Source organism: Macrobrachium nipponense, chromosome 20 (assembly GCF_015104395.2).
Source record: "Macrobrachium nipponense isolate FS-2020 chromosome 20, ASM1510439v2, whole genome shotgun sequence".
NCBI classification, from domain to species: Eukaryota; Metazoa; Arthropoda; class Malacostraca; order Decapoda; family Palaemonidae; genus Macrobrachium; species Macrobrachium nipponense.
The window spans coordinates 56029630-56042279 of record NC_061089.1 but is presented as its reverse complement, the minus strand read 5'-3'; the positions used below and the strand labels follow the sequence as shown (position 1 = coordinate 56042279).

General features: G+C 33.3%; 1 protein-coding gene across 1 annotated transcript in view; it reads left to right on the top strand.

Annotated features, from left to right (window-relative positions):
* LOC135226143 (fibroblast growth factor receptor 3-like) overlaps positions 1–12650 on the top strand; it is a 41480-nt gene that overhangs the window by 27773 nt on the left and 1057 nt on the right. Inside the window, exons 6-13 of the mRNA XM_064265586.1 lie at positions 1786–1953; positions 2264–2368; positions 3851–4031; positions 5131–5312; positions 5729–5868; positions 7356–7450; positions 10465–10559; positions 11204–12650. The exon at positions 11204–12650 is cut by the window's right edge and continues 1057 nt beyond it. Of these exons, the coding sequence (XP_064121656.1) occupies positions 1786–1953; positions 2264–2368; positions 3851–4031; positions 5131–5312; positions 5729–5868; positions 7356–7450; positions 10465–10559; positions 11204–11383 (1146 nt within the window). The 3' untranslated portion in view covers positions 11384–12650. The remainder of the gene's footprint in view (positions 1–1785; positions 1954–2263; positions 2369–3850; positions 4032–5130; positions 5313–5728; positions 5869–7355; positions 7451–10464; positions 10560–11203) is intronic.

The following is a 12650-nucleotide window of genomic DNA, read 5'->3' as shown; positions in this document are numbered from 1 at the left end:
TGAATATTTAGTGTGTATGCATTCGGGGAGTGCTTAGTGAATGTCTTGTGAATGTTAGTGTTTAGTGAATGTTTCGTGTGTAAGTATTCAGTGAATGTTCAGTGAGGGTTAGGGTTAAGTGAATGTTCAGTGCGTAAGTGTTTAGAGGTTAATAAAGGTTCAATTCAAGTAAGTGTTCAGTGAATGTTTAGTGTGTAAAGTATTCAGTGAGTGTTTAGGGTTTAGTGTGTTTAGTGAGTGTATAGGGTTTAGTGAAGGTTTAATGCATGTTAGTGTTTAGTGTGTATGTATTCAGTGAATGTTTGTAAATGTTTAGAATTTCGTAAATGCTTAGAGTGTGTAACTGTTTACTGAGTATTTAGGGTTTAGTGAAAGTTTAGTGCATATTAATCTTTAATGAATATTTAGTGAGTGTTTAGTGACTTTTTAGTGTGTAGGTGTTTAGTGAGTGTTTGGAGTTTAGTGAATATTTATTGAATGTTAGTAATTAGTGAATGTTTAGTTAGTGTTTAGGGTTTAATGAATGTTTTTTAATGTTAGTGTTTAGTGAATGTTTAGTAAGTATTCAATTGATGTTTAGTGAGTGTTTAGCAAATGTCTTGTGAATTATACTGTTTAGTGAATGTTTAGTGTGCAAGTGTTTAGTGACTGTTTAATGAGTGATTAGTGAATGTCCATTGACTGTTCAGTGTTTAATGAGTGTTTAGGGTCTAGTGAGTAACTAGTGTTTTATGAATGTTTAGGGTTTAGTGAGAGTATAGTGTATAGAGTGCTTAGTGAATACTTAATGAGTGTTTAGTGTTTGAGTGCGTAGTAAGTGTGAGTGTTTAGTGAATGTATAGTGTGTGTGTTTGGTGAGTGTATAGTAGTAAAGTGTGAGTGTTTAGTAAGTGCTAGTGTATTGTGAATGTAAGTGTTTAGTATTTGTACATTACTGTTTACTTATTGTTTGGTGACTGTATGCAAGGAAAGTTCGTTAATTTACAGGAGCCATTTATGCTAGACACTGCTGAGATCCAATAACAGATGCTGAGACCCTAACCCTAGTGGTTGGAGTTCTTAAACCAACCAGTTTTTGTCATTTTTCTCTGTGAGGTTGGGTCAAAAATAATAATAATAATAATAATAATAATAATAATAATAATAATAATAATAATAATAATAATAATAATAATGGTAAAGATAATACTAAAAAATAAAAAGTTAATAATAATAGTAAAAATTAAAAAAATAACAGTAAAGATAATAATAGTAATAAGGTATACGTAGTGCTATGAGCTGGATCGAGACCTTTCAATATGGCCGCCCGAGGTCACAGACTTGGCAGGGAGATCGCCACTCCAGTGACTGACGCTCTGATATATATGCTGAATAATTACTTCATTAAAAAAATTATTTTCCAGTGAATGAGAATATGTGATTAAATTATTTTTGTCCCTTTTTCTGATAATGTATTGTAGATTTAATGCTCGTCGACTCTTAGCCATTATATGGCTTATAATACCAAAGCGACACATAATTTCTGGCTAATAACAAACATGGACACAAAGTCAAACACGCAAACAAACAATTCAGTTAATATTATAAGTAAATATAAATATATATATATATATATATATATATATATATACATATATATAATATATATAATATATAAATTTGGCAGAGGTCATAAACTTCTCCTAGATGATGAATCACTATAATTACTTAACCTTTCATTTTTGGAAGCTGTTTCTTTTCCTTAGAAAAGTATGGTTGTTTACTTTTCGAACTTTTTCCCCTCAGGAGAGTGTGGTTGTGTACACTGAAAAGGCTGAGGAGGATTCTACCTTTCAAGTTCCACCTCGAAGGAATAAATCAGGCAGTAGCCGTCTCACGATGATGGCCCTCTTCCGGAAACGAGCACAGAGCAATAAGTATGAAGATGACGTCAGAACTGGGAATGAAACAGATGTAAGTCAGTTTGTGGTTTTTACAAATTTCACGCAAGCCAAGCCATTCAAGTGAGAACTTTAAAATTTGACTGTTTCTGAATTTACTATATAGATCCCATAGCATGCACATAGATTTTTTCCATTTTTTTATAATTTCTTTTTATATATAACTATTATTTTTTGAATAACACTTATCACGATGTCATATAATTCGAAATCATTCATTCGTATGTTGAATAACACCCAAGTAAGTCATAGATATTGGGTTATATGATAAATGAATAGAAATGGCAACATCTGGTGATCAGATACTTTTAATTTTCAAACAGAAAAGGAAACTGAGTGAAGTTGCTCCTTCCGAAAAAGATTGCTGGGAGTTCCCTCGGCATCACCTGAAATTCGTAGGAATTCTGGGAGAAGGTTGTTTCGGCCAGGTGGGTATGATGTTTCGGTAATATAACACTGTGTAACTCGTTTCGTTTCGTTTTCATGATTCTGTATTTTCTCTTCTTATCAGCAATATTACTGGTATTTTTTTATGAAAGAATCCTAGGCTTACCATCAGTAGGTATCCCAGAATGTTGCTACGCCGTATTACAAGGATTTAGGATTTTTGTCTTGATTTGTGATCTCTTTACTGCATATCTTGAAAAGAAGTGGATCAAGTGGTGCTTTCAACTTGGCAACTTGCTATGGCCATTGGCAAAAAGAAGTGGAGCAATGCAGCCTTCTGGCAGAAATTGAGCCATTGGCTTGGATATAAGAGAGAGAGAGTGAGAGAGAGAGCATGATGAAACTAACATTCCCAACGTGGCATTTCGGGAAGCAAACAAGCATAATTGATCCACTTGTGAGAGCAGAGTTGAATTTACTAGTGATAGAAACCAGCAGCTGCATTAGTTGTTCTAATTGCATTATTGTACGCAATATGTGCCTTTATGGGAGGTCAGTAATCGGTTCCTATTTATAAAATACGCTTCATTCCCATTTTCCAGAATCTTGCCTTGTGTCACTCATCTGTTATCAAAACCTTGACAGTTGTTGTGCATCTTAGAACAAGAATTGAACAGTAAGAACAGTTAGTGTTCTGGTACTAGGTAGCCAAGGAAGAATAGGAAGTGTTCTGGTATTAGATAGTCAAGGAGTGACTCACTCATTTGCTAGGTATAAGCACTGTATGGTTTCTAGCTGAATCATTTAGTTGGCTGCTGTTTGCAGTGCTGTTATGTAATCACAGCCACCTCTATCAAATCAAGAGAAGTACAGTATTTCCTGTATGTAAACTCCTTTATGATTTGGCTAATGCCTTGATAATCCAGTAACTAGATGACATCCATTTAAGCATCTTAATTATTTATTTGCTTGGATCAGTCAACAGTTATCAGGGTAGGGAAGGAAAGGACAAGACAATGCATATTGGACATTTGGTGAGATTTCCACACCCACATAACCTCTCCCAGTATTGTTGCTAATTAGGCTAAGGTCAAAATTGAAGTATTGAATGGCTTATGGGAAGAGATGAAACTCCCACTTCATGCAGGACCCTTGAAAAGGTTGCTGTTAACTACTATTGGGAACCACCACCACGAGGAGCTGCAACAGTAAATTACATTTTTTCTTTATTTCAATCCGAAACATCCTGCATCTTTATGGTTATTTTGGGATATACTTACTTATTGATTTTTTATTTTTTGTCACAGATGGACTTATTTTGCGATAACTATAAGCTTTTTATATACACTCTTATCAGTTTTTTAAAATTTATTTGCAACTGAAAAGCTTGCTTGTGTTTATGTGTGTGTTGAATATTAGTTAATAAAATTGTAAGTACCTTACTGAAAGCTTGGAGATACAGTACAAAATGGAAAATATTGTATTTTGAAGTATCACATCTTATGCTTCTTCCCCTTTTCAAGGTATGGAAATGTGAAGCTGTGGGAATGAGTCCCAAGGGCCCCATGCTGGTAGCAGTTAAAACCCTGAAGGAATGTGCAGGAGATAGAGAACGTAGAGATCTCATACAGGAGTTGAAGGTTCTAAAGAATCTTGGGAAACATATTAATGTGGTCTCACTTTTGGGCTGCTGCTCAGAAAAAGGTAAAGAATTTCTCACCACATCTCTCTTACTTTAACCTCTCTTTTGTCTTTTCTTTGTTATTCATCATGTTTTTTAGAGAGAGAAACGAGATCTTATACATATCAGGTACTTCTATTAAAATAATCTTGAATTATTTTAATAGAAGTACCTGAACAAGTTGTTTTCTAAACACTCATGGACAAGTTCTAATAAATCAAATGAATGGCAAGTTACTTTTCATTATGCTTTTATTTCAAATTTACAAGTTGATAGGAATGTTCTTTATAGAAATATGTAAAAGAAACAAAAATGATGGCTTCCAATGATGTAAAAATATTGATGAGCATTTTGTAAAAGTGTTTGGACTGTTAGCTTTAGACACATGACTAAAAAAAAATAGCATAACTGAAGATTGCATGTGAGATATTAATGATGCACTTGGAATCTTAAATTTTTTTATTCTATATCGGAGATTTCCAGAGGAGGTGAAATAGTCACCCTGTGTACGGGAGATTTTCTTTGCTGGTGTTACATGGAAAATAATTCAAGATTATTTTTGTAGACATTAAATGAACCCTAACTTTTTCATAACATAAAAAATAATATTTCGTTTTTCACTCTTGATTTAACCAGTAAATCATCTAAAAACTCATGTGGTTGTTAGTTCTATAAGATGATCACAGTCTTTCGCAGTTCACTGTTCATGATGTAGTATATGAAAAATTAATTTGAGATCACTGAAGTATGTGGTATGCAAATGAACATGCAGTTTGGTTTTACATAAACGAATTTGTAATTATAGCTAATATTTATTTATTAAAGTGACTTTACAGCTAATATTTATTGATTAAAGTGACTTTATGAGGTCTTGTTGTAATGACATTAGTATTTAGAACATTATTAACCCTTTTTATGTTTAATGATCATGCTGTGTAGATCCTGTTGCTGGTGTTACTTTAATCTATTTATTTACAAGTATAGTAATCAGTTTTAGTTAACAGACTTTACAAAGATAATACGTACCATATGTGTAATATGTGTATTTATCTAATTTTAAAGACATGAGAACTGAACTTACTGTACAACTCTTACAACACTTGTGATAATGCTACTTTACAGACCCTATTTTCATTATCCTGGAGTACATGATTGGAGGTAAACTACAGAGTTACTTAAGAGCTTCAAGAGCTGATGCTAGTTATAATAACTTACATGGAGCGTCGTCCTCCCTAACTCCAAGGGACCTCACCCTCTTCACTTACCAGATAGCCAGAGGAATGGAGTTCCTAGCAAGGAATGATGTAAGTAAATGGAAATTTCATAGAAAACATAGAATCTCTCTCCAGAACTTGGAGTGTTTCCTATCCAGTTGCAAAGGAAGCAAAATTTGTAATTTTTATTTTTTTACTTGATACTAAATTCAAATTTTGGAGGAAAATTAGTTTAAACTTCATTACATATATAGCATTATTGTGTAAGTTGAATTAAGCATATACTGAATGAAATACAGTACGTATAAGATATTGCAGCATAAATGTTGTTAATATAGCACAATTTCTCAGTTAATACTTTTCACAAATTTAAAATACCCAATGTAATTCCAGATGATCAAAATGCTGTACATATATTAAAGTTATATTAGAGAGTTCAAGCATAAATGTTCTTACAGTTCCTCAATACAGGAGAGAAAATTTTACTAGTATTATGCAATTTGCAGGTTATCCATCGGGACTTAGCTGCCCGTAATGTGTTGGTTGGAGAAGACAAAATCTGCAAAGTAGCTGACTTTGGCTTCGCTCGAGATGTTGCCAACAATCACATATATGCCCGTAAAAGTGATGGCAGGTTACCCATAAGGTAAGAAGTATTATAGTGAAATCTAAGAAAATTGGTTATGTTCCAATGTAGACTTGGATATAGAAACCTGAGCTGGACTCAAGGTATTCACGTTCAGTGTTGCTTTGGTATTTCATAGGAGCATTATCATGATTAACGATGATTTTAACAAAAAAGAAACTGTTAAACTGTTTCTTGTTTTCTATTGAACACAGGAATAGGAGGAAGAAGTTAAAATTTTCAGGGAATAAATGTGAATGTGTACAAGGTGTAGTATTAGTAATTCACATAACAAATGACTCAAAGTTATAATGTTGTAATGGTTAGTTCTGTTATTGTACAGTACATAAAGTGTTTTCTCAGAAGAATATTAAAAACTCAATATTATAATGTTTTAATGGTTATTTCTGTTATTGTACAGTACATAATGAGTTTTCTCAGAACAATATTAAAAGCTAGAAACATAGTTAGTATTTGAAAGTTAAATTTAGGGACTTTTGGAAGCTACCTTCATTACAAACAGGAGGAAAGGGGTCCTTGGAGAAGTAGGATGAAATGTGCTATTATCTGAGTTTAGTACTGATAACTCTCGAAAACATTAGCTCCTACATTTATCCTTTCATGATCGTGAAGGTTGCAAGTCATCATACGCTTTTATCGTAATATTTTGTTCATGTTTATGGAAAGTGAGTTTTTTTTTTTATAAACCAGATGTTAAAATTGCACACACATTAATGCAGAACTTTTTCAAGATGACACAGCGTCTTCTTTTACTTTTATCTGTATTTTTTTTCAGTGAGGAGATCACAATTCAATATTTATATTTTGTTTATTATCTCAGTAGTGAAGAGTGTTTCTCAATAAAATAATGTTTCTTATTGGCTTCGCAACCTCAGGTCTTTGTTGATCTTAAAATTCTAAATATTATAATACATTATAATATTTAGAATTTTAAAATTCAGTTCAATAAAAACATGAATTCATATTTAAATCTTCATAAGCGAAATGACCCTTGACTATGAATTAAACCTACACTGATTATAGTAGAGCTCATTTAAATGATGTTGCTTTTTGTAACTTGGAAATACTCCATCTGTAAATTTTGGTAAATTTCAAGCTAAAATTCTGATCACAGGAAAGGTTTATCATTAAAAGAAATCAATTATTTACAACATAAATAATTTTCTTTTTTACATGAAATTGTCACAGTATTAATGTATACTGTGTAATTACAGAAGAAATAATATTTTTGAGGTTGGAATTCTCCACAAAACTTTCGAAATTGAGAACCATTAATGTAAATACATATAGGGTTAAATGAAAACCTTTTGCCATTTTCTTATACTTTTTGTAGGTGATTTGCTTTTAAAATGTTGCCAGTACTTTCAATTACCATAAACAATTTACTCTTGAAATGGGAACCCTAGAGGTAAATTGACCCAGAATTGTCTTGATAGCTTTTTCAAGTTTAACTGGAAAGTCTTGCCTAATTTTCCCATGTTTTCCAGATGGATGGCTCCTGAGTCACTCTTTGACAATATCTTCACAACAAAATCAGATGTATGGAGCTTTGGAGTTCTGCTTTGGGAGATTGTGACCCTAGGTAAGTTGAATTCTTTTCAGTTTTTATTTAAAAAAATAAATGTGTCTTGTTACTAGCATAGTATATATTGTTATTGTTCATATGATGTGATGTAAGATATATTTTGTACAGGAAAAAAATTGAAGGGGTAGCTATTGTACAGCTTTATTCCTGGAAACATCTGAAAGATGAAGAGGCTTAGCATTGTTACGCACAGCCTAAAGAGAAGAGAGGATTTCTGTATCATTTTCTCCACTTGTAATCTTGCTTTGCTTATGCATGCATTTCACTCATGTGATTGTGAGGTAACTTCAGCACTACCTTGAAAATATTTCTCCAGATGTATATGCATAGATTCTTTTCCACTTCCAGTGAATGTCTATCTCACATGAAGAGGTGAGCTTTTATTGATTCATAGTACAATAAGGATATTGACAAGAGTTATCTAAGTGCCTGACAGAAATCTAATGATGATGTAGAAAATATGCTTTCCATGTGGACGAGCTAGTTTGACTGTGAATAGAGTATATCCTTTTGATGATCATTGAAGTCTTCTTCTTATGAATACAGGATATACATACCTATATATGTAGTACATCTGTTGTGGTTTGTGTGGTTTTGTCGTTTTGTAAGTAAGGTTGTGATCCAGACTTCTTCTGTTGGTAGAGTGACATGAAGTTAAGTCTGTTGTGGACTAAAATAACATGGGTGAAGCCACTGCTTATTCCTTTCCCTCAGTGGCATATAACACCTCATGGGAATTGCAAACTCCCTACAATATGGTACTAGTGGTCATAAATAACTACTGAGTTCTCATAATAATATGTAGAGCTAGGTAAGATATGATTTATTCACGGTATCTGGGGAGGGAGGTGAATGTGTAGAGAGTATGTGAAACTACTCAGGATAAGGATATGCATGGTGAAATGGAATTTCCTAGAGAAGAACCTTATTTCAAACTGTGCTGGCTAGTCTTTGAAATTGCAAGCCTTATAACTCTCTTGTGGGTGTATATTTGTAGATGAGCAGTACGTTATCCTACTTGCCACTTATAACATATCAGCCATTGTTTCGTGTAGTGATGGTCTCAGCATGTGTTGTGTAACTGCTTAAGAGTAGTGGGGCAGAAATACTACCAGAGGACTTTAAAATACATACTTAAAACAGAGTATGAATAGGATCAAAGGCTTGAAATTAACCAAGAGATTGTTCAGTTAAGAAGTCAGGGCCCAAGCTGTCGCATTCACTCTTGGAAATCGCACATTATATTAATGAAGACAAAATTTAAGGAACAAAAGTTGAATCTAATAGCTGAGGATTATAATTTTTTTGTATAGTAGCAGATCCTTCACATTCACCATTGATCCCTGATCCCCTTTATCTGCTGAGAGCAACCAGAGTCACTGAATAGCAGCACCAATATCCAGTAACTGTGACTCACTGTCAAACCTCTCAGTTCCAGTGGTCCTTTATTAATTATACTGTTGGACTGTGGAACAGTCCCCCAGAGGATTTCGTGCAACTGCAACTTCAGAAGTTCAAGTGAAGATGTAATGCATTACTACCCTAGTACTATTCTCCTTGCATTTTAATACATTTTTACCTATGTATGAATATATCAAGTAATTTATTTTTTCTTTCTTAATAAGTGGGGTATATCTTACTTCCTCCTAATGGACACCATATTCTTTGGAAGCTTGAATTTCAAGTCAATGGTCCCTGTGGGCTTGTTCCATATAAATGGGTTTCTTCTACTGAATAATAATATGTATGTAATAATAATGAATAATAATAATAATAATAATAATAATAATAATAATAATAATAATAATAATAATAATAATACATGGGACAATACATGAGACAGACTAAAGAACTAGCCAACGATGACACATGGCAATGGCTACAGAGGGGAGGGCTAAAGAAGGAAACTGAAGGAATAATAACAGCGGCACAAGATCAGGCCCTAAGAACCAGATATGTTCAAAGAACGATAGACGGAAATAACATTTCTCCCATATGTAGGAAGTGCAATACGAAAAATGAAACCATAAACCACATAGCAAGCGAATGCCCGGCACTTGCACAGAACCAGTACAAAAAGAGGCATGATTCAGTGGCAAAAGCCCTCCACTGGAGCCTGTGCAAGAAACATCAGCTACCTTGCAGTAATAAGTGGTACGAGCACCAACCTGAGGGAGTGATAGAAAACTATCAGGCAAAGATCATCTGGGACTATGGTATCAGAACGGATAGGGTGATACGTGCAAATAGACCAGACATGACGTTGATTGACAAAGTCAAGAAGAAAGTATCACTCATTGATGTCGCAATACCATGGGACACCAGAGTTGAAGAGAAAGAGAGGGAAAAAATGGATAAGTATCAAGATCTGAAAATAGAAATAAGAAGGATATGGGATATGCCAATGGAAATTGTACCCATAATCATAGGAACACTAGGCACGATCCCAAGATCCCTGAAAAGGAATCTAGAAAAACTAGAGGCTGAAGTAGCTCCAGGACTCATGCAGAAGAGTGTGATCCTAGAAACGGCGGACATAGTAAGAAAAGTGATGGACTCCTAAGGAGGCAGGATGCAACCCGGAACCCCACACTATAAATACCACCCAGTCGAATTAGATGACTGTGATAGAGCAAAAAAAAAAATTAAATAATAATAATAATAATGATAATAATAAAGGATAAGGTCCAGTTAGTACATTTCAAACTAGTTAAGGATGAATGATTTCTTAAAAAACTTAAAAGTTACAGAGGTTATTAGTAGCTTTAAGAACCATGATTAGCAGAATGTGTCTTGTCACTGATGCACCTACTAATTCGATTTAAATTGTTTTTACTGAATTGCATGCACCATTTCAAAATCACCAGATCTAAAGTTCCTCATTTTTCCTCAAAGTTATGCTACTAAGGTAATGTTTATGGTAATTTTAGTGAGATAGAAAATATAAACTTTCCAGTATTTCATGTAAAAAGACATTAAAATTCTATAATTCACATTTATCTTCCTTTCAGGTTCAACTCCCTATCCTGGTTTAGGAGCTGCTGAGGTAATGAAGAGAGTTAAAGAAGGTTATCGGCTGGAGAAACCGGATCACTGTAGAAGAGAGGTAATACATATTAGACTTAGGATAAAAAAGACATTATGGATAATGCTATGTCATCTTAGCCATAGGCAGTCCAAATGAAATTAATTTATTGTATGGAAATAAAGGGACTTTTGTTGTGATGCTTACATGCTTTCCTCCTGAAAAAGATGTTAATTTTGATATGAAGATACTTTGCCCAGGAATGTTATTGAAATAAATTATATTTCTGGATTGGTCAATTGAACCATGAGGAATTAAACTATTTTCTACATATTAGTATGCTTTTATAGATTACGTATAGCCAAATGTTTTTATTATTAATTATGGTTTTCACACTCATAGATAAATTTTCCCAAAATATTCTATTTGAAAGACTACTTTTGAAAGGAATGGAAGCTTTGGACACTTTGGCTTTTAATCTTGAAAAACATACATTATTACTAATGTACATGTCTTGTAATTAGTTGTATGTACTAGAGTGAAAATTTTATTTTTTTCATTTTTTAATTTACTTTATAATTCAATTTTAAGGATGCTGGTAAATTTCAGATATTAGTCTTCTTGTTATAGAAAACTATTGTATTAGTTGAGATCTGTCTTTTTACTTAAGTGTACTGTTATCAGACTATCAAGCAAATTGTAATGAATCTATTTTATTATTACAGATTTACAACATCATGTATTACTGTTGGGATAAGGATCCAAAGGAGAGACCATGTTTCACTGAGCTAGTCCACACACTCGAGGGTCTTCTCCTTTCAGAGGTGGAGTATATTGAACTGGATCGCTTCCCTGACCACAGTTACTACAATGTTGTCACAGAGAAGAGTGATGAGCTTCTGTAGGTGATCAGGAACTTCCCAGTGGAGGACTATCTTAAACTGGATGAATCTTCAAGTGGAAGACTTGTCTTAAACTGAATGAACTTTCTAACAGAGGACTGGTCTTAAACTGCATGAGTTCCTCAGTGGGAAACAAATGCTGAACTGGTCTCATTTTAAATGTGCTTTTGGTGCCAACTTATGAACACCTTATTGTACATAGTGTGACTCAACTTTGTAGCATAGCATACATTCATTCTGAACCTCAGTTATACAAGTATGGGAAGTCTCAAGTGACATATTACATCATGAAGAAAATGTTGATGTTCCCATAGTTATAGTTATATGTACTATTTACTTATAATCAAGATTCTCCAGTTGTGTGACATACATGCAAGATTGATAAAGGTTGAAAAGTAAGTGCAATTTCTCTCTCCAGTGGTTGTGAACCAACATGGTGAGTATAACAGTGAAATTTAGCTGCAGTACTGTACAGCTGGTTGCATTTATAATAGATATAACTGTAAATATCCCCAATTTAAATCTGACGTACAGTGCTAGTATTCAGAGAACCTTCTCGTAAAATACTGAAATTTATGTTACCAATATTAAGCAGCGAGTGAAAGTGGATTCATGGTTGTGAGGTGTGTGTGTATAATCAACTGTCTATGAAGACATTTTTCATGCTCAAATATTTAATCTAATTAATGTGGTTTAAGTCATGATGCAATGTTGTTTTATGCAATTAATGTTCCTTGTTTGTGGGTATTCTAGTTTTCTAGAGCAGTCTTTTATTTTGTGTCGTCATTAAGCATTTTCCATCAGTTATGAGATCTCTCTTTGATTACTGATGGTGATATTTTCCTTTTGTATACATTCCATTATTATTTTTGACAGCTAAAAGTTTTCTCACTTAGCATTATGTATATACTGTTAATTTTATAGATTTTAAAGATCTATATAGAGATTATTAAAGTATATTTAATGTTGTACTCAAAGTTTTTTACAGTTAATTTACTTTTGAAATATTTTGGCTTTAATTTATGTTACATCTACCTGTAAACAGAATTCCGTACATCAATAATTCAAGGGTTAATGTAAGGAAAGTCTATTTCTTATATGAAGCTTGGTTTGATAAGTTTATATGATGTTTTACTAGTGTTTTTAGGAAACATACAGGTTTTTCATTTATATATTCTGAACTAAACAAGACCCAGCTTTAATATACGTACATGTATTTAGAATTTTGAACAAGGATATGCAAAAGAAAGCCCCAAAACTTGCCTTTTGC